The sequence below is a fragment of the Mesoplodon bidens genome, assembly GCF_964165515.1.
Source record: "Mesoplodon bidens genome assembly, chromosome: 5".
NCBI classification, from domain to species: Eukaryota; Metazoa; Chordata; class Mammalia; order Artiodactyla; family Ziphiidae; genus Mesoplodon; species Mesoplodon bidens.
This window is the reverse complement of record NC_138161.1, coordinates 73,950,023-73,976,092: the sequence shown is the minus strand read 5'-3', so window position 1 is coordinate 73,976,092 and position 26,070 is coordinate 73,950,023. Positions and strand designations below refer to the sequence as shown.

The following is a 26,070-nucleotide window of genomic DNA, read 5'->3' as shown; positions in this document are numbered from 1 at the left end:
GGAAGCTAGAGATGGTTTGCACTGGGGGAACTTGGTCCCATTGCACTAAAGAGAAATGAAAGAAGAGGAAGGAATGAGATAGTCTATAAAAGGAACCAGAGATGGAATGAGGGACTTTGGAGGGGAAATGAGTTGTCACAGAGTGAATTGTCTTTAAACTATATGGAAAGGTTTGCCACGTTCTTGGCACTCCCTGTGACACCTTACTTTTGTTCTGGTTCAAGCCCCACCTCCCCATGCGTTCCTTGCCATAGGAGATATTCATAGTACTGGAGAGATAGCTCTGATTAAATCAGAGAGGCCACACTTAAATAGGGCAAAGTCTATACCTACGAAAATAATGCTTTGGGGGGTACTTTTTGGGAATAAGATAGAGAAGTAACATAAGATATTGAACTATTTTTACTTCTATATTTTTTCCTCCTTCAGACACATTTTATCTCTAATACAATAAGTGTTTTAAAGGGTAAATGGGGAAATATTTATGTCAAAAGTCTTGTAAGTTCAAAGTTAATGCTTTAGAGAAGTTTTAAGAAAACAGTAATGTCTCTTTTTATGACCTTGAATTTAAAGACTGAAAGACTTCTCAAGCCGGGAGTGACTAGAGAAGCAGCTGGGCTTCTATCGTATGTAGAATATTTCTATCATAGGTCTTGCATGTAGCAGAGTTCTGTGAGTGCTCAGGGTGGAGTGATGGAAACAAAGATCTTAGTATTATTTTAAGGAACTTTTTTTTTTTTTTTACTGAATTGCTGGTAAAGACATTAAAGCCTTCCTGGAATTTTGTTTGCCTTTTTGTTGCAGTGCAAGATTCAACTGGTTTTTTTAAAAAATAATCTTTTAAGGTATGGATAGCTTCTTTTGAAGTCTTTGATGCTATTGCTTAAACCTTAGAGTTTTACTGCTCTTAATGGTTTAGGCATTTCCAAGGAAGTCTTGAAAAATGTATCATCTCTCTATCCAGGGTTAGATATTTTGAAACAAAGTTATGGCAGAAATATGAACATTAGACCTACTTTCTTTGGATGCAAAGACTCTACAACCAAGAGCCTCAAACACCAAAAATGTTGGTATTCTGTAGACCAATCTGTCTCTGCCTTTAAAATGACAGAAGGCAACAGCAACAGCATCACAAAGAAACAGTGTATGATTTAAATATTGGTCTAAGTGTTTGCTCATCATTGACCCAAAGTTAGCAAAGTTTAAAAAAGTATATTTTTATACACACTTTGACTTTCAAAACTGTATTTAAAACCACATACCAGCTGACTATATGTCACAACATCTATGAATTTCAAAATGCCATTCAGTCCCTGTCAGTTTTTGCTCAGCTACAACTGTGTTCACTTAAAGGAGATCATGTAAATGGATTGGTTACTCATTATATATCCCCAACAGTTTTATGGTTTTATGACAAATTCAGCCAATCCGAAGGCAGGTACGTGGCGAAAGATCCTTGCTCGATAATTACTAGGAACAAATAATTTCAACTAGCGATCAGTCCAGATGGATTTTTCAGGCTTTTATGGAGGAAAAGGTACCAATGATGCTGATGGCTGTAAGAGCAATAAGCTACCTATGCAGAATTAAGAGAGATTCTATTATAGGTAAAAATTACATTTGATTGAATCGCAGTTCAGAAGCTGATGAGAGACTAGAATTTTCATCATGTATTAAATGTATTTTCTCTCTTTTGTTCTTGATTAGTCTTGTCCAAAATTTCTTTTATTAGTTTTGTCAAAAGACCAGCTTTGGTTTAATTGCTCACCTTTGATGTTATATCTGCTTGTTTTCTATTTCATTGCTTTCTGCTTTTGTTTATAATTTATTTCCTTCTATTTTCTTTAGCTTAACTTTTTTCTAGCTTTTGGAGTTGAATTATTAGCTTCTCTGATTTTAATCTACCTTGCTTATACATTGAAAACTTCAAGTTTCCCTCTTAACTACTGCATCACCCAAGTTGTAACACGTGGTGCATGCGTTTACTTCTGTACGTTTCATTTCCTATTTAGAAATGTGTCACTTTTCCAGACAGTTTTTTTTAAGCTTTGTTTGTTGCTTTATAAATTTACTGTGATCAGAGAAATTAGTTTTTATAAGGTTGATTCTTTATAATTTGAAACTCTTTTGTGGCCTAATATATAGTCAGTTTTAAAATTGATCCATGTGTGCTTGAAAAGAACTTGTTTACCATTTGTGAAATGTGTATTCGCCTTTTTTATAGTAAATATTATTTCCAGCTACTGAATTTCCTATTTCAAACTCTCACACTGCCTTTTTATTTTCTCTGCCTCTTTCAGGAAGCTGATACAGATGAGAATCAGGGAACTTTGACATTTGAAGAGTTCTGTGTTTTTTACAAAATGATGTCATTGAGACGGGACCTTTATTTGTTGCTTTTGAGCTACAGTGACAAGAAAGATCACCTAACTGTGGAAGAACTGGCTCAGTTTTTGAAGGTGGAGCAAAAGGTATCATTAGACTGTTAAACTGAATGTTTACTTAAAAATACTTGTGAAACATTACATGAGTTTTTCTTGAGGTTGGGTGTAGGTATACTTTAAATTTAGGATAGAGGGGTAAATATCACAATTCCACAAAAATCTTATCTATGAGTTATTTAAAATGTATTTCCAGCATCTTTAAAGAGGGGGTGACAAACTGAACACTTATGCAATTTTTAACCATAAATATGCATATTTTTCCACAGAGTAGTGACAGTTAACTCATGTGTTTCCTTTCAGATACCATGGTAATGTTTTCTTTATAGTAATAATATAGCTAGACATTTATTAACTATGATATAATTCTTAACTAGCAGTATAGTAGTTCATCGGTAAATATCTTCCTTTATAACTTGCCCTTTGCATCTCTTCCATTTTGGCTGAGCTGTATACTTTATAATTAATCAGTAATAGTAAGTAAAGCACTTTTCTAAATTCTGTGAGTCATTCTAGCCAATCTTGGAAACTGAGTTGTGGGAATTGACAAAGACTTTCTCCTTAATGAAACAAACTCTAAGCAGGCTCTTTTGAGCCATTTTTTCGAAGGTTCCATCCTTTGGCCTTGTCCTCAAGAGTCCAGCTGTGGCAAGAATCCTAAGTCAGTTTGACCAGAATCTCCATCCTCGATATCTAATCGCCCTCAATATCTGATAAAATTCCTTGCCTACCACTATTCCCTGGGTGATATTTGATCACCCTGGCCTGCATTTCAGGAAGAATCCTGTTAGGTCGGGCTAGCCAGAATCCCCTCTTATACCTCCACTGACCCCTACCTTGCTCCTGGGCTACAAATCTCCACTTGTATTCGAAAATAAGCCAGTTCTGTACTGAGCTCTCTTTTTCCGTTTTGCAATAGTTACTGATTAAAATCTATTTTTACTGTTTTAAGTAATGTCCAGAACTACCAAATTTGTAGTAGGCCAGGCAGAAGTGGGGGTAGCCTGAGCACCTCATTTGCGGCTGGCATCTGAAGTGGGGTTAGTCTGTGGGACTGAGCCCTGCAAGGTCTAATGCTGATTCCAAATGGTTAGTGTCATGACTGAATTGCATTGTTGGATACCCACCTAGTGTCGGAGAGTCAGAGAGTTGGTGGTGTCAGAAAAAAGACACTAGACCTGGTAATATTTTACTTTATCCCATTACTACAATCACATACATTTTAGGAATTATAGATCCAGATTTTATACATGTTGTTGCTTTAAGGATTAAGCCAGATAGTGTTAGCAAAATGTTTTATCAAAATCAGTTATTTTAGTTTGATAATTTGGCAAAGGCAGATATTCTCCATTAATAAAGTTAGCTGTTAAGATAGGCAGAAAATGGGAATGGGGTAATAGAAGAATTATTTTCCCCAGAGAACATGCCCTTTATAAATCTCTATTCCCTGTTTCCTGCAATTATAACTACTCCTGCATTGTCATCAGAAGAACTCTTCACAGTATAGTGGAAAGAACCTTAGACCAGGAAATCTGCATTTCATATCCTGCGAGCTTTATTGGTTGGAGAATCTTGGGCAGGCCGTTCAGTATTGTTTCTGAGCCTTGGTTTCCTGATCTGTACAAAGGGGAGCTGATACCTACCTTTCTTATCTCACAGTGTCAGGTTGAAAATTGATTGGGATGATGAATGTGAAAGCCCTTTGACAGAGATATTCAGAAGCACAGCAGTGTGAGAAATTAAAATGTTCAAAGAAAGGGACTTCAAATTCATTTGTGCTAGTGGAATTTACCCAATCCATTTGAATAGCAATAGTGGATGTCACTTGCTAAGGGGCTTATGTTTCTTCCCTCCTTTTGTTATATTGACATTCAACCAGTAAATTTTAGTTGGGGAAAACAGAAGCCAGTGTTCTGTGACATCTGCTCCTGGCAGATGATTACGCGTTTCCAGTTTAATTTTCTAAACTAGCTTGAAGCTACATGTCGGTATAACATGAAAGAAATTTTTTAAAATTATCATATATCAAGAGGCATAAACCATAAAGGAAAATATTAATGTCCTGAAACTTTATATGTGGTCCAATATATCAAACATCATAAAATGAATGTCAGGTACAAACTCGGAAAATATTTATAATACACAAAAGAGAGAAATAGTGAATTTCCTTAATATGGAAAGTGCTTTCATAGACTATTGAGGGAAAAGATGACTACCCAATAGAAAAATGTGCAAAACAATTGAAACATATTAAAAAAATTGCACAATGTCAATGATCTATTAAAAATGTTCATCCTTCACTAGTAATTTAAAAATGTGAAATAAAACCAAGACTTTTTTTGAATTTTACTTTTTATTTTAATACGCTTCTGCTTTATTTCCATTAAAAAATTTTTTTATTGGAGTATAGTTGATTTACAATGTTAAGAGACCATTTTTCACCCATCAAATTAGTAAAGGTTAAAAAAATATACTACCAAACATGGTGTCCATTTCTTATATTTCTGGTGAAGCTGTGGAATGGTACAATCTTTCTATGGGCAGTTTTATCATTAAATTTTATATAATATATAAAATTTTTACCAATCCATTTTACATCTAGTAGTTCATCCTAAGGAAATAATTGTGTATAGGAAAAAAAGGTATAAAGTTGTGCATTTCAGCATTCTTTAAAACAGAGAAAAATTGGACATGATCTAAAAGTGCAGCAGGAGAGTCATTAGTCAAGAGTTTTGTGGGGTTTTGAGTTTCAAAATGGGATTTTCACAGTGGAACGAATCTGAAGCAACTTGATGATCCATATGGCAGTAATTCATTCGTTTGTGATGGCGTAAGATTGGTGTAGACACCAGAGTATTCAAATTTTACAGATTTACTCAGTTGTGAAATGAAATATCACTGCCGGCCACATATGCTGTCCGGGATTATGGGAGTTCAAATATTGGCCCGTGAGTCAGATTTTTATTCCACTGAAGCTCTTTGCAAATTGAATTTATGCCTTTGACAGGTCCAACTGCTGTTTGATTAGGACTTTCATCCTTAAAATATGATGTGCTAAGGTAAATTCTTACTGTCTTTTATATCTGTGAAGAAGTGCCAGTTAAGGAAGAAGACAGTTGGCTGAGGTTTCTCTTCCGTTGCTTCCTTGCATCCACAGATCAAGACCACAGATGTCTACTAGTCTGTGGTTCCAGAGTACGAGGGTTGGTTGAGGCTCTTTGTTTCATTTTTTCCCCTGTTTGCCAAAAAGCAACCTTCATCTCCTCCAGAGTTCCTATCCATTTTTTGGCACTGGCGCTGAGTGTGTTTTGAGCTTAATTCTTTTCAGAGTTTTGGTTCAGGAGTGAGAAATTGATTTCATTCCCCCCACTCTCCTTGACAACTTTTCTTAGCAAGCCTCTACCTTCTTTTTATCTTTTTGTTTCTCATGGATAGAAGAGCGAGGAAGAGAAGGCAGGAATATTGAAGGGCCCTTATTGTTTACAAACACTTCTAGCTGTTAACCAAGGGCAAAAGCTACTTCCATAGATAAGTCAAAAGCAGAATTCTATTTATGTAGTGTTTTTATCTGAAATATGCACGTGGATGGTTAATTCCAGGGGAGTTTTCAGAACTTTTCTGATCCCATGCTAGAGCACCCTCTTCTTGCTGAACTTTATGGCATAGACCTATACATTATCCCTTTGTGGTGGTTCTAACAGTTGCTCGTTTTGCTTTTTTATTCTTTCTGCTGAAAAATTCCCTTGATTCTTCTGATCCAATTATAGGTGTCATTTGTTCCCTCTCCCTTCATTACCCTTTACTGAATCCAGACTGGTTTGGTGAGAGTCATGGTCATTCTAATCTTACTTCTCTTGTGAGAAATAATTATAAATTCTTCTTTGCTATAACTACCCCTTTCTGGTGCTAGTGTACCTTTATCTTTTTTTTTTTTTAAGCATTCTTCTCATCATAAAAGCAGTCCTTTAAGAGGCTTTCCTGAATTTGTTTTATTTTTCTTAATTATTCACAGTTAAAGCAGTGAGAGACTGTTCAGAGTAATTATGTCATGTAATATTTTTTCTCCCTTGAATATAGTTCCCAAATGACATTTTTCTGTGAAATAGCCATGTATTTAAATGCTTTGAAATTTGTAGATTAATTTTTGGATGAGTGAGAGTAGCCATTTTGGGGAGATAAATAACTATCATGGTTGTCTTATTCAGCTGGAAACTGAATGACCATTCATTTAGAGATATTTCTCTACTCCCTGCTGAAATTACCCAAAATACAGTAAAAAGACCTCTTCCCCCTGTAAAACCACAAGGGCAAAGAGAATGGAGGAGGAAACAGAAACAACAAAATCTTAAAACTTGTCTGATCCAAAGGAGACTCCAGAGCACTGAAACTCAAGCCCACAGAGCAGGAAACCACAAAGCATGTTCATTTGCCCAGAAGAACCCAAGAAAGATCAAAAATGAAATTCACATGATACTCTGAAAACAGGAGAAGAGCAGGGGTTGAAAACACAAGCACTGGTTGAAAGTCTGATCCAGATGTAGTTAGGGCTCCAGATTCCCTCCCCTACCTCTTGCAGCAGGACAGCTGTCCCTTCTCCACCCTGGCATAAAACTGAAAATAAGAGCTGGAGGAGGATGGACCAGAAGAACCTGGACTGAGTCATACCAGGCACACCTGAGTGTGGGCACTGAAACATGGGGAACATGGCAGATGGTTTATAAAGATGGCTACAGTAGCTCCCACATCCCTGTATGTGTGTGGCTTTGCAGCATGACATTGCCTCTCCTCCCATCAAGAAGTGGAGTCTGTTTTTCTGCCCCTTGAATCTGGGCTGGCTTTGCGACCTGGTTTGACTAATGGATTGTAGCAGACTAGATGCAGTTCCACTCTTGCCCTGTTGGGGCTGACTATCATGTGAGGAAGCCAGGTAGTTTCTCTGAGGAGGAGAGACCACGTGAAGAGGCCCAGCCAACAGCCAGCACCAGCCACAGTCATGTTGGTGAGGCCATTTTGGACCATCTGACTATAGTCACCTGACTAGATGCCTGCAGTCACGTGAGTAACCCCTAGGTGAAAACACAATAACCGTGTGGCTGGACTCAGTCCCACTTACCATCCTACACAATTGTGAACAAGTATTGATAAGTGGTGGTGGTTTTAAGTTTCTAAGTTTTGGGAGGTTTGTTTCACAAAAATAGATATGAATACAAAGATTAAGTGAACATTTATGCATTGAAGTGTGAGAGCCATAACCCTCTTCCAAGGTTCAGATCCCAGGTTTATCCCTTCCAAGTAGGACTTTGGAAAAATTTCCTTAGAGGCATATTACAGACTATAGTGGGTTGAATAGTAGCCTGAAAAGATATGTCCAAGTCCGAACTCCCAGTATCCGTAAATGTGACCTTACTTGGAAGTAGGGTCTTTGTAGATGTACTTAAGGATGTTAAGATGAAATTATCCTACATTTTGTGTGGACCCTAAATCCAATGATAAGTGTTCTTATAAGCAACAGAAAAGAGGACATAGATACACAGGGAAGGTGGCTGTGTGAAGATGGAGGCAGAGATTGTAGTTATGAAGCTCCAAGCCAAGGAATGCCAAGATTTGCCAGCAGCCATCAGAAGCAAGGGGAGGAGAGGTATGGAATAGATGCTCCCTCCAAGTCTCCAGAGGGAATCATCCCTTTTAACACCTTGATTTTGGACTTCTGTCCTGCAGAAATGAGAGAGAATAAGTTTCTGTTGTTTTCAGTCCTGAGTTTGTAGTACTTTATTATAGCAGCCCTAGGAAACTAACACACCAACCCAAGGAAAAAAAACCCTAAAGATATTTACATCAGAAATTTCCTGAGTCCAGCCAGAGAATTCTACAGTGAAGCCCACTAGTCAGTAAGCTCTGCTCATGAATACAGAGCTTCCAGCCAATTTTTTCTTGCCTTAGTTTGAAATAGGTTTTTAAATAGTCAGTTTAAAAAGTGGGTTTTAAATAACCAAGGCTTACCACATTTGAGGAAATTCTCTGCTTTAAAAAAGAGACAAAGGCAAACAAATAGAATCAAGAAACTTGGAGGAAATAGAGGCAATGCAGGGAGAAGGAAACTTTAAAAACTGACATTAATACAGCAGAGCGATTAAAAAAATTTCAGCCATGAAGCAAGAGAAAGATGCTATGAGAAAAGAAGATTCAGAGGAAGAAGAGAGCAGGGAACTAAATTCATTAGTTGGCTTAGAAGATAAAGTTGAGAAAATTTTCCCAAAAGGAGAACAAACAGGAAAGAAATGGAAAAAACATAAGGACATTAGTAGATCGATCCTGAAGGTCCACTATCTGAATAACAGGAGTTACAGAAAAAGATAAAAAATAGAAGGGAAGATATTATCAAATAAGTAATACAAAAAATGATTAGAGCCAAAAGGGAGGAATGTCTAAATTGGCAGAGTCCACTGAGTGCCAAACACAGTGAATGTAGAAAGATCCACGCAGAGACAAATCAAAGTGAAATTTTGCAGTGCCAAGGATAAAATGAAACCCTAAAGACTTGCAGAAAGGGGGGAAAAAAGCCTTATCAAATTAATGAACAAAGACAGGTCCTGTAAAAAGGATTGGAATCAGACTTCTCAACAGCAACTCTGGAAGCCAAAAAACATGAAGCAATGATTTCCGACCTAGAACTTTCTACCTGGTCAAGTTGTCAACCAAATGTGTGCACAGAATAAAAAACACACATAACACACACAAAAATCTGTGCAAGAAATAAATAATTTACCTCTCAAGTGCTCTTTGATAAGAGTGACAGAATGAAATTGGGACAAAAAGCTGAGTGAAATTTTAGAACTCAACCAGCCTGGAAAAAGGAGGACCTTTATAGTGGAAAAAATGGAATTCATGGATTCCCTCTTGCCTTTGATGTGGAAAATTATACCAAGAGACCATTAGAGTTATTGGGAAGAATTTGTGGTAGGGACATTACAAATTAAACAAATGGATGGGAAGTCCAGCAGTTAAATCAGAAGAAAATTCTATAAGAATAGAAACACAATCATATTATACAATAGACCTAATGTTAACATTTGCATATTCAGGACAATTTACACGCTGAATTGTAGTTTAATAAAAGTTAAGATATAACTGTATTGGGAGGATGGATAGAGGGCGAAAGTTACTTTTGCTGGCCCAAAAAAGTTGTCTTTATTTAAAAAAAATAAAAGTTAAGAATGTTTAAAGTGTATGAAATAGAAAATAGCATCATTAACATAATAATTAGGAGTATAAAGACTCATTCCACAAGAAATATCTAGAGATGTTGACATTATTACCTCTGGGCAGTGGCTCTGCATGTAAAGGGGGAATTCTGCTTTTAGTCATAAGCATCTCTGTTTTGACTGACTTAATTATGGATATGTTACTTTGGTAAAAATAAATGGAAAAGAGTTTAGGAACGTTAAAATTCTTTGCAAATTATATTATGATTTTGTGTTTCGTGTGTTTTGGGAGTCATTCCAATCTGGAATCATCAAAGAGGTCAAATTATGATAACTGATTTAAAAGTTGCAAAATTTTCAAAAGTTAAGATCCAGGAGTTTCAGCTATACTGAAGAAATAATTACTTTTAAAAGTAAGTATTTCAAGACAGCTAGTGGGAAGCAGCCGCATAGCACAGGGAGATCAGCTTGGTGCTTTGTGACCACCTAGAGGGGTGGGATAGGGAGGGTGGGAGGGAGGGAGATGCAAGAGGGGAGAGATATGGGAATGTATGTATATGTATAACTGATTCACCTTGTTATAAAGCGGAAACTAACACACCATTGTAAAGCAATTATACTCCAATAAAGATGGTAAAAAAAAAAAAAGTAAGTATTTCAATTTCTTAGTAGAAATAAAGAAAACACCCAGACAGTAGATATAACGTAGAAGAAAAAGCTTTGGACTTGAATTGAGAGGGTTGAAATTTGAACTTTGGTGCTGCCATTTAATGATTTTATGACTTTGGTTGTGATAATTAACCATTCTCAGTGTCAGTTTTCCTACCTACAGTATGGGGATAAAGATACTAAGTTTACAAGAGCTATTTAAGATTATGGATGTAAAAACTTTTTATAAACTGCATAACATTGACTACATTATATAAACATAATCAAGTTTTCCTCCAGTTCTTCTTTTAGTACAAATTGCCCTGTATAGAAAAAACAATCACTAGTGTTACGAGACAGTGAGTGGCTCAGATACTGATAGCAAACAAGACTTTCAAGTGAACTCCATGGGAAACAGGGAGAAAATGTTTCTGTTGCATCTTATCAGCCATGTCAAATAGAAAGCAAAACAAGGGAAAAAAGAACAATAAAGAGCATTAAACTATGTTAAACCTTCATTCATACAGTAAAATCCCAATGTAACTTTCAAAGTGTGAGGTCCGAAAAAGTCAATTGTGTAAAATGCAAGATTTTGCTATTGGGAAGTTAATTAAATGAAAGCAGGGGTGGAGGAAGGATGGGAGCAGACTGACTTACATTTTAATTCTCATTGTTATGAGGTTTTAATGTATTTCACTGAGTTAATCCTTAATACTTGAATTTTGGATTAGCTCCCATTATTTCTTACATGGTGCCCAGGAAATTTGGGGCTTCCTAGAATGCCTACTGATATTTTCACCAATTTAATGAATACTTTTCAAATATGATGATTCTTGTTAACACATTCTGCTTTGTATTTTGAGCTAGTAACATGTTCTCATCGGCAATTAGCTCCATCCCAGGATGCCGGGGTTTTTTTTTTGTTTGTTTCCTTGAATTTTTTTAGATCTCATGGGCTCCTGGTAGACTACCTGAGTCTAGTGCAAGGCCCCAACATCTCTGAACAAATGGCCTCGTAAACCAAATAACTGCAAAGTAAATTCAGTCTTCCAATGGCACATACAATTTTTATCAATTTGGTTCTTTCTATTTTGTGAGAAATTTTTTATCTTTTAGACTGCACGTGATAAGTCTCTTTAGCTTATAGCAGACAAATTAATGAGCTGCTTAAAGCCAGACTAGGTCAGTTGAGTTGCTTGCAGGTAGCATGGTTTCATTTATTTATGGTATTTTCGGGTTGTGTCTGGTAATGTAGGCCTCTGCATGGAGTAAAGATTATAAAATTTACGCAAAGAATGTGTTAGCCATTTTGCAGCTAGTTTTAGGGGGAAAAAGGCATTCTGTGCTCTTTCAAACATGCAAAAAATGTTTGCATAACAGAGCTTTTTTTCCCCCTGCAATAAGTTAAATGCTATTAAATAGACAGTTTGAATTAGATTTCACTAAAGCATAGGTATTGAACCTAAGAGATAATGGAATTTTTGAGAATATCATTAAAATATAAAATACGGGCTCCCAAGTTAGCTTCCTCTATTATTATTCATTAGTATATATGTTTATTGATTGATCTTTTTTATTTTATTAAAAAATTTTTTTTAATACAGCAGATTCTTATTATCTATTTTATACACATCAGTGTATACATGTCAATCCCAATCTCCCAATTCATCTCAGCACCCCACCCCCCACTTTCCCCCCTTGGTGTCCATATGTTTGTTCTCTACATCTGTGTCTCTATTTCTGCCTTTTCATCTGTACCATTCATCTAAGTTCCACATATATGCATTAATATACGATATTTGTTTTTCTCTTTCTGACTTACTTCACTCTGTATGACAGTCTCTAGGTCCATCCACATATTGACAAATGACCCAGTTTCATTCCTTTTTATGGCTAACATTCCATTGTACCACATCTTCTTTATCCATCCGTCTCTCGATGGGCATTTAGGTTGCTTCCATGACCTGGCTATTGTAAATAGTGCTGCAATGAACATTGTGGTACAAGACTCTTTTTGAATTATGGTTTTCTCAGGGTATATGCCCAGTAGTGGGATTGCTGGGTCATATGGTAGTTCTATTTTAAGTTTTTTAAGGAACATCCATACTGTTCTCCATAGTGTCTGTATCAGTTTACATTCCCACCAACAGTGCAAGAGGGTTCCCTTTTCTCCACACCCACTCCACAGCCTTGTTGTTTGTAGAATTTCTGATGACGCCCATTCTATTTTTTTAAATTAATTTATTTAATATTTATTTATTTATTATTTTTGGCTGCGTTGGGTCTTTGTTGCTGCACGTGGGCTTTCTCTAGTTGCAGGGAGCAGGGGCTACTCTTCGTTGTGGTGCGCCAGCTTCTCATTGCAGTGGCTTCTCTTGTTGCAGGCTCTAGGTGCATGGGCTTCAGTAGTTGTGGCTCGTGGGCTTCAGGAGTTGTGGCTTGCGGGCTCTAGAGCACAGGCTCAGTAGTTGTGGTGCACGGGCTTAGTTACTCTATGGCATGTGGGATCTTCCCGGACCAGGGCTCAAACCCACGTCCCCTGCATTGACAGACGGATTCTTAACCACTGCTCCACCAGGGAAGCCCAATGATGCCCATTCTGCCTGGTGTGAGGTGATACTTCATTGTAGTTTTGATTTGTATTTCTCTAATAATTAGTGATGTTGAGCAGCTTTTCATGTGCCTCTTGGCCATCTGTATGTCTTCTTTGGAGAAATGTCTATTTAGGTCTTCTGCCCATTTTTGGATTGGGTTGTTTGTTTTTTTAATATTGAGCTGCATGAGCTGTTTATATATTTTGAAGATTAATCCTTTGTCCATTAATTTGTTTGCAAATGTTTTCTCCCATTCTGAGGGTTGTTTTTTCATCTTGTTTATAGTTTCCTTTGCTGTACAAAAGCTTTTAAGTTTCATTCAGTCCCATTTATTTTTGTTTTTATTTCCGTTTCTCTAGGAAGTGGGTCAAAAAAGTGTTGTGATTTATGTCAAAGAGTGTTCTTCCTACGTTTTACTGTAAAAGTTTTATAGTGTCCGGTCTTACATTTAGGTCTTTAATCCATTTTGAGTTTATTTTTGTGTATGGTGTTAGGGTGTGTTGTAATTTCATACTTGTACATGTAGCTGTCCAGTTTTCCCAGCACCACTTATTGAAAAGACTGTCTTTTCTCCATTGTATATCCTTGCCTCCTTTGTCATAGATTAGTTGTCCATATGTGTGTGGGTTTATCTCTGGGCTTTCTATCCTGTTCCATTGATATATATTTCTGTTTTTGTGCCAGTACCATATTGTCTTGATTACTGTAGCTTTGTAGAATAGTCTGAATTCAGGGAGTCTGATTCCTCCAGCTCCGTTTTTTTCCCACAAAATTGCTTTGACTATTTGGGGTCTTTGGATCTCCATACAAATTTTAAGATTTTTTGTTCCAGTTCTGTAAAAAATGCCGTTGGTAATTTGATAGGGATTGCATTGAATCTGTAGATGGCTTTAGGTAATGTGGTCATTTTCACAATATTGATTCTTCCAATCAAAGAACATGGTATATCTCTCCATCTGTTTGTGTCATCTATAATTTCTTTCATCAGTGTCTTATAGTTTTCTTCATATACGTCTTTTACCTCCTTAGGCAGGTTTATTCCTAGGTATTTTATTCTTTTTGTTGCAATGGTGAATGGGATTGTTTACTTAATTTCTCTTTCTGATCTTTTGTTGTTAGTGTATAGGAATGCAAGAGATTTCTGGGCATTAATTTTGTATCCTGCAACTTTACCAAATTCATTGATTAGCTCTAGTAGTTTTCTGCTTGCATCTTCAGGATTTTCTACGTATAGTATCATGTCATCTGCAAACAGTGACAGTTTTACTTCTTCTTTTCCAACTTGTATTCCTTTTATTTCGTTTTCTTCTCTGATTGCTGTGGCTAGGACTTCCAAAACTCTGTTGAATAAAAGTGGTGAGAGTGGACATCCTTGTCTTGTTCCTGATCTTAGAGGAAATGCTTTCAGTTTTTCACCATTGAGAGTGATGTTTGCTGTGGGTTTGTCGTATATGGCCTTTATTATGTTGAGGTAGGTTCCCTCTCTGCCCACTTTCTGGAGAGTTTTTATCATAAATTGGTGTTGAATATTGTCAGAAGCTTTTTCTGCATCTATTGAGATGATCATATGGTTTTTATTCTTAATTTATTAATATAGTGTGTCGCATTGATTGATTTGCATATACTGAAGAATCCTTGCATTGCTGGGATAAATCCCACTTGATCATGGTATATAATCCTTTTAACATGTTGTTGGGTTCAGTTTGCCAGTATTTTGTTGAGGATTTTTGCATCTATTTTCATCAGTGATATTGGTTGGTAATTTTGTTCATTTGTGGTATCTTTGTCTGGTTTTGGTATCAGGGTGATGGTGGCCTCATTGAATGAGTTTGGGAGTGTTCCTTCCTCTGCAGATTTTTGGAAGAGTTTGAGAAGGATGGGTTTTAGCTCTTCTTTATATGTTTGATAGAATTCCCCTGTGAAACCATCTGGTCCTGGACTTTTGTTTGTTGGAAGATTTTTAATCACAGTTTCAATTTCATTACTTGTGATTGGATTGTTCATATTGTCTATTTCTTCCTGGTTCAGTCTCAGAAGGTTTTACTTTTCTAAGAATTTGTCCATTTCTTCCAGGTTGTCCATTTTATTGGCATAGAGCTGCTTGTAGTAGTCTCTTAGGATGCTTTGTGTTTCTGTGGTGTCCACTGTAACTTCTCCTTTTTCATTTCTAATTTTATTGATTTGAGTCCTCTCCCTCATTTTTTGATGAGTCTGGCTAAAGGTTTATCAATTTTGTTTATCTTCTCAAAGAACCAGCTTTTAGTTTTATTGATCTTTGCAATTTTTTTCTTTGTTTCTAATTCATTTATTTCTGCTATGATCTGTATGATTTCTTCTAACTTTCGGTTTTGTTTGTTCTTTCTCTAGTTCCTTTAGGTGTAAGTTTAGATTGTTTGTTTGAGATTTTTCTTGTTTCTTGAGGTAGGATTGTATTGCTATAAACTTCCCTCTTAGAACTGCTTTTTCTGCATCCCATAGGTTTTGGATCGTCGTGATTTCATTGTGATTTGTCTCTAGGTTTTTTTTTTTTTTTTTTTTTTTTTTTTTTGTGGTGGTACGTGGGCCTCTCACTCTTGTGGCCTCTCCCATTGCAGAGCACAGGCTCCGGACGCACAGGCTCAGCAGCCATGGCTCACGGGCCCAGCTGCTCCGTGGCACATGTGATCTTCCTGGACCGGGGCACAAACTGCGTCCCCTGCATTGGCAGGCACATTCTCAACTACTACACCACCAGGGAAGCCCCTCTAGGTATTTTTTGATTTCCTCAGTGATCTCTTGGTTATTTAGTAACGTATTGTTTATCCTCTGTGTGTTTGTGTTTTTTCCTTGTAATTGATTTCTAATCTCATAGTGTTGTCATTGGAAAGGATGCCTGGTGTGATTTCAGTTTTCTTAAATTTACTGAGGCTAGATTTATGACCCAAGATGTGATATATCCTGAAGAATGTTCCATGTGTACTTGAGAAGAAAGTGTAATCTGCTGTTTTCAGATGGAATGTGCTATAAATATCAATTAAATCTATCTGGTCTCTTGTGTCATTTAAAGCTTGTGTTTCCTTGTTAATTTTCTGTCTGGATGATCTGTCCATTGGTGTAGGTGAGGTGTTAAAGTCCCCCACTATTATTCTGTTACTGTTGATTTCCTCTTTTATAGCTGTTACTCTTTGCATTATGTATTTTGATGCTCCTATGTTGGGTGCATATATATTTATAATGTTGTATCTTCTTCTTGGATTGATCCCTTGAGCATTATGTAGTGTCCTCCTGTGTCCTGCAGCATTCTTTATTTTCAAGTCTATTTTATCTGATATAAGTATTGCTACTCCAGCTTTCTTTTGATTTCCATTTGCATGGAATATCTTTTTCCATCCCCTCACTTTCAGTCTGTATGTGTCCCTAGGTCTGAAGTGGGTCTCTTGTAGACAACATATATATGGGTCTTGCTCTTGTATCCATTCAGCGAGCCTGTGTCTTTTGGTTGGAGTATTTGATCCATTCACATTTCAGGTAATTATTGATATGTATGTTCCTATTGCCATTTTCTTAATTGTTTTGGGTTTGTTTTTGTAGGTTCTTTTCTTCTCTTATGTTTCCCACTTAGAGAAGTTCCTTTAGCATTTGTTGTAGAGCTGGTTTGGTGGTGCTGAATTTTCTTAGCTTTTACTTGTCTGTAAAGCTTTTGATTTCTCCATCGAATCTGAATAAGATCCTTGCCATGTAGAGTAATCTTGGTTGTAGTTTCTTCGCTTTCATCACTGTAAATATGTCGTGCCACTCCCTTCTGGCTTGTAAAGTTTCTGCTGAGAAATCAGCTCTTAACTTTACAGGAGTTCCCTTGTATGTTATTTGTCATTTTTCTCTTGTTGCTTTTTTTTTTTTTTCCTTTTTGCACTACACGGGCCTCTCACTGTTGTGACCTCTCCCGTTGCGGAGCACAGGCTTCGGATGGGCAGGCTCAGCGGCCATGGCTCACAGGCCCAGCCACTCCGTGGCATGTGGGATCTTCCTGGACCAGGACACGAACCCGTGTCCCTTGCACTGGCAGGCGGACTCTCAACCACTCTGCCACCAGGGAAGCCCCCCTTGTTGCTTTTAATAATTTTTCTTTGTCTTTAAATTTGATTACTATGTGTCTCAGCATGTTTCTCCTTGGGTTTATCCTGCCTGGGACTCTCTGTGCTTCCTGGACTTGGGTGGCTATTTCCTTTCCCATGCTAGGGAAGTTTTCAACTATAATCATTTCAAATATTTTCTCTAGGTTCTTTCTCTCTCTCTTCTCCTTCTGGGCCCCTTTTAATGTGAATGTTGGTGCATTTAATGTTGTCCCAGAGGTCTCTTAGGCTGGCTTCGTTTCTTTTCATTCATTTTTCTTTATTGTTTTCCGTGGCAGTGAATTCCACCATTCTGTCTTCCAGGTCACTTATCCATTTTCTGCCTCAGTTATTCTGCTATTGATTCCTTCTAGAATCAAAAAAAAAAAAAAAGTAGAAATGCCTTCTATTTTTCATTTCAGTTATTGTAGTGTTCACCTCTGTTTGTTTGTTCTTTACTTCTTTTAGGTGTTCTTTAATTCTTCTAGGTCTTTGTTAAACATTTCTTGCATCTTTTCAATCTTTGCCTGCATTCTTTTTCCAGTATCCTGGATCATCTTCACTATCATTATTCTGAATTCTTTTTCTGGAAGGTTACCTTTCTCCACTTCATTTAGTTGTTTTTCTGCAGTTTTATCTTGTTCCTTCATCTGGTACATAGTCCTCTGCCTTTTCATTTTGTCTATCTGTGAGTGTGGTTTTCGTTCCACAGGCTGAAAGATTTTAGTTCTTCTTCCTTCTGCTGTCTGCTCTCTGGTGCTTGTTAGTATATTTAAATATAATTGTGAGGTTGTGGGGCTGAATGGATTTTTGATAAAATATTGCATCCTTTATTAGTATTAAAGAAATTATTCTCAAAGTGTTTGCTTTTCCCATGAAATGTACATGCAGCAAACTTGAGACTAACTCAGTAATATTAGCATATACTGCTCTTTGGTACCATACATTTTTCTTACAAATATTAATCCATCTAATCTCCACAACTACGTTATAAGGTAGCCACAGAAAAGGTGAGTGACTTATTTAAGACCACAGTGCTAATAATATGAGCCAGCTGATTTGAATACAAGCATTCTCACTCCAGAATTCTCACCTACCTTTTTATTTTTATTTTCTTTTGCTAACCTTTGTGTTCTTGAGTCACCATGGCAGGCTGCTCTCATGAATCGGTTGAAGGATCTGTAGCTATAAACACATAGGTGGATTTACCTAGAATACGCTTCTTTGGTAGAGAGTCATTTTCTTTTTGCATACAGTTTCTGATTAGCAAACCTCAGTGTTTGTGTAGAAAGCATTACTTTTGCAGATAACTACTAGATTACAGTGAGTGGATACTTGGCAGTGCATTTGCACTGATTATTGACTTGGTTTTATTAATCTTGTTGCTTTATAGAGAACATTTGTCTAGTAGTTGAAGGACTGTTTTCACTGATTAAATCTGAAGGATACAAGGAATACTGAGATCATGATCATTTTCCAAAGGTTAAGTAGTTATGACACTAGTAACCTCAAATATGGCTCATTTAACCATTTTGCACTGTATCACAAATGCTTAAAAAAATCAGTATGCCCTTTTAGCACAGAGGAACACATCTCATGAAATTGCAGGTACTGTACTATTGTTCTGTTTTGTTTAGATGACGAATGTGACAACAGACTATTGTATTGACGTCATAAGAAAATTTGAAGTTTCTGAAGAGAATAAGGCAAAAAATGTCCTTGGCATAGAAGGTAAAATAACCAATCTCCTTAATTTCTCATTTCTCAGTTCAGTTTGCTAAGTTACATTCTAGCAGAATTTTTAGGAAAAGAAATAGGGAGATAACCTTGGAATTACAGATGATTCAGATAAAACCCACGGCACACATATTTTCCTACAAAACAGATGCCATGATTTTGCTGTTTCTCTTACTTTTGCAAGGACAGTAGCATTTTCCACTCCAAGTCAACTTGATGCCACTATGTACGATAGATGCCAAGAAATATTTTAACTTTTCTCAAATGGTTAATTTTTAGAAATAGTCTCAACCAGATAATCTCATGAAGGGAAATTTGGCCCTAAAATAAGTAAACATGTTTTTTTTTTTAAATGTTCGCAACTAATTTGTTTTCCCTAGTTGGTAGTGGTAGAGAGGTTGTAGGAACCACTAATTTTGTTAATATGACTATCTCATTTTATAATTGAGGAAAGTGAGGCTTAAAGAAATTAAGTAATTTGGGACTTCCCTGGTGGTGCAGTGGTTGAGAGTCTGCCTGCCAATGCAGGGGTCACAGGTTGGAGCCCTGGTCCAGGGGATCCCACATGCAGTGGAGCGGCTAGGCCCTTGTGCCATGGCTACTGAGCCCGCATGCCACTACTGCTGGGGCCCATGCACCTGGAGCCTGTGCTCCACAACAGGAGAGGCTGCCTGCACACCACAATGAGGAGTGGCTCCCGTTCTCTGCACCTAGAGAGGGCCTGCATTCAGCGATGAGCACCCAATGCAGCCAAAAATAAATGAATGAATGAATAAATTTAAAAAAAAGAAGAAAAAAGAAATTAAGTAACTTGCCCAGTTATATATTCAGAATCTAGCTCCTAGGATATTACGTATAAGTGATATGACGTGAATATAGCTACATGTATCTGTAAGTCATATGTATTTAAAATATGTAGGGAAAGAAATTTGTAGGCTGCTCTCCAAAAGAGAATAGGTCCCAGGCAGAGTAGATAATCTTAATAAAAAAACTACTGGGGCATCCCACTTCCTGCAAGAGCATATGATACCATGGTTTAGCTTACCAATTTTGATTGTTGGCCTCCTATTCCCCCAAACAGGCTCAGTGTGGACAACGGGGTATGATACTGTATGTTTACTTCCAGGGATAGAGGCTAATTAAAATGAAGAGAAATTATTCAATATTTATATAATTAAAGCTATTTTAAAAACAACCAAAGAAGATAAACTAATTTGGACCTTTCTTTACCAATAAATGAATCTTTTCTTTGGTGGGGCCTTAAAAGATGGAGTTAAACCTGATTTCTAAGTTATGGCCATAAAGATGAGCATGAAGAAATTCTCCAGAGTTTCAGAGGATATTTACTGGTAGTTTTACCACAGGATTCTTGAAGACTTGAAATAGTTTACCCTAATAATCATTCCATGTAGGTACTTGTAGGACATTCACATATCTGTTAATATGTTAATGAATGCCTCTCCTACCCAGGCACTATGTTTTTGAAAAACTGATAGGGTTTTCTACATAATCTTGAAATACTTTTTCACATTTCTCAAATGTGCTAGCCATTAGTAGCATCTTGCCAAACCAGTTTCATAGTCAAATAATCATACCCTGATTTTAAGCTATGCCTAACTTCTGACCTGTTACCTCAGCTATGGCACTGACAATACTATTTTTCAAATCAACTTAATAACCTGTCAGGTTGCTGTTGATCAGTGTATCACTTAGGATAAATATGGCTTGAACGCTGCATGAGCCACCCATTAGGTCACACTGAATAATCATAGCTTGAGTTCAGCAGTTACTGAAGAGCTTTGCAATAAGCCCCCGCCCTCCCTCAATCAAAACTCTTAAAAAGTCTGTTTTTCTATAGGTTATATTTAAACTGCTAATCCCCAAAGTCATATTTCAGCTTTTGACACTGTCTGTTTGATCTGAATCACATCTCCCATTGCCCCGATATTCCCTGCAAAGGCTGTCCTGAAGGTAAATGAGGTAATCAGTATGAACAAACTTTGATCTCTTTTGTCCTTGTTAGAGTCGGTTAAGTATATATGCTTCAAAGCTATAGTACTTCACTCTCTCTCATTTCCAAAGGCTTCACGAACTTCATGCGTAGTCCTGCTTGTGACATATTTAACCCACTGCACCATGAAGTGTACCAGGACATGGACCAGCCCCTGTGCCACTACTACATCGCTTCCTCCCACAATACATACCTGACCGGGGACCAGCTCCTGTCTCAGTCCAAAGTGGACATGTACGCACGGGTGCTGCAGGAGGGCTGTCGCTGCGTGGAAGGTGCGTGCTTTGAGCGTGAGTGTGTGTGGGCGCACACGTGCTTTAGTCAGGCACGTCTAGTGTAAATAATGGAGACCTAAAAAAATGCACTCATGCTAATCAGAACTATTTTCCCACTCACTGTAAAGTCATTCTTAACTCATAATTCTCTCTGGTTCCTCCTGATACTTCAAACAGGGAGAGAGATGTGTACTAGCATTTGGGAGGCACACCTCCAGGTGCTGAAAAATTGTGATGAATGTGAAAGTTTTTCTTAGAAAGAGTTTTTTTTCTTTTTGATTAAATAATGGTAAAAATGGTTCAGGATAAATATTTATTTTTAAGATACTTCATGGTCTATCAGTCAACCAACACTTATTAACTTTCTAGGAGGTTCCTGGGGGTGAGGACACAGATGTAAGATGTGGCTTCTATCTTTAAGGTGCTCACAGTCATTAGAAGGGGTGGACGGTAAAAATCATAGTATGGTGTGAGAATTCCACCAGTTGAATCAAACGTGGTTGAGAGGTGATACAGAAAGTGAGGGGTGATGTAAAATACGATGAGAAATCAGTTAGCCTGGGAAGGTAGACTTGGATCAGCGATAAAGGGTTCTGAGTGCTGTGATAAGGAATTTCAGCTTTAGCTTTTGGTAACGAGGGTCCAGTGGATTGTTTTAATACCTAGAGTGTTACGGTCAGACTTGCAGTTTAGAAAGATTGCTTGGGCAGCAGCGTAGGAAGATAATTTTTCTTTAAGATGTATGTTTGTGGCAGGGGAAGGGAGGTGAAACTAGAGCAAGGAGAATGGTGGGAAGGCTATTGAAATGATTCAAAGGAAAGATCATAAAAGCTTAGACTAGGTGAGAGAGATGCTTATACGGATATTAAAGAAGTAAACTTACAGGACCTGGTGAGCAAAGTAAAGGATATAAGGCTTGAAGGGGAGAGCTGGAATGAATGATGGTGCCATCACCTACTGTGGGGACTGAGAGGAAGAGCATTAATGAGTTCAGCTTTCCATCGGTTGAGTTTATAGTGATTTTGTAATATTTACGTGGACATTTTTATCAGTCAATTAAATAACAATATGTGAACTCAACAGAAGGATCCAGAAAAGGTAAAGATTCCACAGTTCCGAGTTTTCTGTGTGTTAGTGTACAAGATCACTTACAGAGACCTTCATGTGTAAATGTACATCACAGTGGACAAGATCACTTAGAGGAGTGGCAAAGAGAACAAGGCCTGAGGACTTATGCAATCCAACCTTTCGAAGCAGAAAGAACAAGGGGAACTGACAAAGACAACTAACACAAAGCAGTCACTTGGACCTAAAGGATGAAATGGTCAAAAATGTCCCATGCAATAGAAAAGTAAAATAAAGACTAAGTGTCCAGTCTGGTTGCATTTGACAGCTAGGAGGTTATTAGTGTCTTTTGTTATATAGTTTTGGTGGCCTTTCAGTGGGAAGGTCAGGTAGCTAATCTGCTGTGAGTTAGTCACTTGGCATTTTTCTGCATTCGGGGAAGACTTGATACAGGGCTGGGGAGCTTTTGAGACTTGGAAGAAGAGGGAATGAGGATTCATTCATTTTGTTTTTAGATGGGGTAGGGGACAAGAAATTTTAAAATGGTTCATGCCTGTTACCCTCTCTTTTCTCAGGATAGTAGGAGAGAACACCATCCACTAAGTGTAGCGTGGGTGGAGGTTGGCTGGGGGATGGGAGGCTTAAAAAGATCAGCAAATGATGAGAAAGGAGCTGACAAGATAAATTGGGGAAGGCCTGGCTAATTTCAAAAACAGTCTTTAACAGAACAGTCTTTTTGTTTTACAAAATCTGCATGCTCAGACTGCCCCCCACCCCATTCCCAACAGACTAGGTATAGGAGCAGTGAAGACAGATTCTAGAATTGATCCATGCCTCTGGATTTCCAGGTCGTATAAAATATCTTCAAGATGTTGCTGAGAACTCTTAAGTAAGTGACAGTAGGTCCATGAACTAGGAAAGGAAATGAAGGGGCCACAAAATGAGGTTAAGAGACTAGAAGACTCAAAGAAACAGAAATACGGAGAATGTCGGCATCACGCATACCATAAACAAGAACAGAGAATTATTATCACAAGGTGGGATTTTGGATATAGTTGAGGTAATGACTGTATGCAGGGCGTGTGGTGGGTGAGCATGATTAGAGTGAAGCAAGGAGCTGTTGGCATTGAGGTCAAGGTTAAGCGACTGGGTAGATTGCTCACATGGACTTTTAAGTCAAAGGATGCTGACAGGGAGATTCAAAGCTAAAAAATTAAAAGATCAAAAATTGGATATTAAAAACTGTAAACCACATACTTAAGTAGAAGAAGAATGCTACGGAAAAGGCACTTGGAAGATGCCAGAAAGGCAGAGATGGATAAAGTGAGGTTTAAACGTGGGGGGATTTTTTAAATGAATGTAGAACAACAATTGTTTAAAAGTAGCATCCTCATTTTGTGATTTATACAGAAAAAGCATCTGTGGAGAAAGGAAGTAGTACCCTCCCAGGTAAACTGGTTGTTAGCCAAGATAAGGAGGTTGAGGAAGAATTCCAGAGAGTCTGATGATGAAAGGGGGTTTGTTTACACTGGAATGGAGATTCCATGGAGCAAAGGGGAATTGCTTTTTGGTGGGAGCATACGGGAGTCAGCAGTAGGTAGCAAGTTGTTCTTGGGGTGGTGGAATAGTGTAGGGAGATGAATAAAGCAGTAGGGCAGCGAGATAATACTGGTGAGTAGAGGAACTCTTCTTTGTCAGATAGTTTCTGGCTTGAAGAATTTTCTGCTACAAAAGTAGCAGATGTAATGTTACAGTAATAGTAGTAATGTTATAAAGGCAAATTGACATATTTTTTAAATGGACAGGTATTAAAAACTATCTGCATACAGAATGATTAGGAACACTACCAATTTAGCACTCTGGAAGTGTATGATTTAAGACATGGCATTTTTGCAGTAGATGCAGAGAACACCTACTGACAGTAGTGACTGATAATTGAGTAGCTTAAGCAACTGGATAATGAAGATGCTTATAAAATATTAGCATAAAGGAAAACCTTTCCATCAACAGAAGGTCTTGAGGTGACATTCTGTTCTCAGCCATTATTCAACCATTTGTTCACTCAGCACTCAAGCAGTTTTACAAGTCTGTCATGCATAGAGATGCCAGGGCACACACCCTTATTGGCTTCAGAGTGATGGTTGCCTATCATTTTAAATGGTGACATTTTCTTGGAGGCCAAATATGGAAAATGACTTCTGGTGACTCCATGAAGTGAAAGTCAACTCCAGGCAGTTTTGCAATTTTGTTACTTCTGTGCCCTGTACTGTTTCCTTTGCTTTTCAGGTCTTTCAGGTGCCCAATCATTCGTTTTTTGATTTCTCTGTCCAAAATCAGTGTCTTATCCAAGCTTAACCATGTTCTAATGATCAACTCCTTACTGAATCAGATCTTCTAATTCTCTGGCATTCCTTGGGCTATTAAGAAGGAAAGTTATCTGATTAAGATAATTATAGTAAGGCACAAATAATTTTTAGTTTTAGCTTTTTCAGGGATCTTTTAATTTTAAAATTAGCTTTTAGAAATTGTGTGCAGCAGATGACATTGAACATGAGCCTTCCCTTGTACCTTCTTTCTTCCTCTTTGCCAGTCACCAAAGTAATAGAAGCTATTGATCTTTGCTCTCCTTGTGTAAAAGGTGTTGCTTGCTCCAGACATTCACACAAACTGAGAAGATGCACAGCTTGGATATAATTTCAAAGGACGTGCAATCTCTCAAATATCTCTCTTGCCAAGCCTGCATCAACAAACTTCTCCTCTGTTGTTTGGCTTGAAGTTTTCAGTATTGGAATAATCTATGACTGGACAGTGATAGTCAAGCTGCTATTTCTGGAAGGTTTTGTTGAGAAGAAGCATTATACTGTGTTTATCTAGGAGACTTGGTCAGCTTTGTACTTGCTCTATTTCCTGTCTGAAACTATGGTTGTCACCTTGGCTTTGAATATACTGGGAAGGAACAGGGAAACCACCATGATTTCGTCCCCTTTTGTGGGCTAGGTTCGGCTTAAGTGCTTTCCATACATTCTTCTTTAATTCTTACAACACTAAGGAAGCTGGAGTAATCTCCCTAAGAAGGCACCCCAATTTGGGGTAGGGTTGGTGGCTCAAGGTCCCATAGCTAGGAAGCTTGGAAGCTGGTATTTGAACCCAAGTTGTCTGACTCCCCCACTTTGCTTCTCCAGGAAGCCTTTGGGGTTTTTGGAAGAACAAGCATTGAATGACATGACCAGCCCAAGTGGGGGATCAAATAATGGCCATCAGGTCACATAAGGAAGACTAGGAAGCACAATGCACAGCACAGAGAGGAGGTTGGCTTTAATAGGAGGCATTTGCTTACTTGTGATTAGGCTTGTCATCTAAATATCTAGATGTTCCTGAAGACTTTAGAACTTGATAACATGATTTTTCGTGCTCTCCTGACAATTTCTGTCAGCCCTGTAATTTGAAGATCTTAGTTTACACTTCAAGCTTGGACCTGGAGGCACCAATCTATATACACCCAGTGGTGCTTTATCTACCTTGCTTCTGGATGAAGTTGTTTTTATTCTTAAACAGCTGCAGCTAGGAGTTAAAGAACCTGATTTGTAGAATGTAGCAGGTCATGGATTAAAAATTTCAGGTCCCACAGATAATTTTCTGAAGCAGCTTTTGCCAAGTATAGTTCCTAGAGATGGAGAGTAATGATTCTGGACAGTTTTTTCATGGTATTGTGACCTGAAGAATCTCTCCACTTTCAAGCTTCTATTTTGATAATACTGTGTTTTCCATCTCCATTAGTTCAGCTGCAACAATGTCCTCGGTCAGGATATATATGGTGTCTTGGGGAAGACGAATAAGTCTTTTGTTGGTGAAGTGGGTTTGCCAGCAAATCAGATTGATGACATTTTTTACACGGCCTTTCATTTCCCTTGATTTTCAGCCCTAGTTGCTTTATGAATATGGATGTTCTGTCCAGGGGATTTTCACTTTCATTATGGAACTGACGTATTGCTGTTGTAATCGGTTT

General features: G+C 37.7%; 1 protein-coding gene across 2 annotated transcripts in view; it reads left to right on the top strand.

The window, feature by feature from the left end:
- The window catches only part of PLCH1 (phospholipase C eta 1), a 216,069-nt gene that overhangs the window by 116,616 nt on the left and 73,383 nt on the right, over window positions 1–26,070 (top strand). For both annotated transcript variants that reach the window (XM_081235026.1, XM_081235025.1), the window contains exons 5-7: window positions 2,301–2,471; window positions 18,614–18,707; window positions 20,796–20,999. In XM_081235026.1, the coding sequence (XP_081091152.1) occupies window positions 2,301–2,471; window positions 18,614–18,707; window positions 20,796–20,999 (469 nt within the window). The remainder of the gene's footprint in view (window positions 1–2,300; window positions 2,472–18,613; window positions 18,708–20,795; window positions 21,000–26,070) is intronic.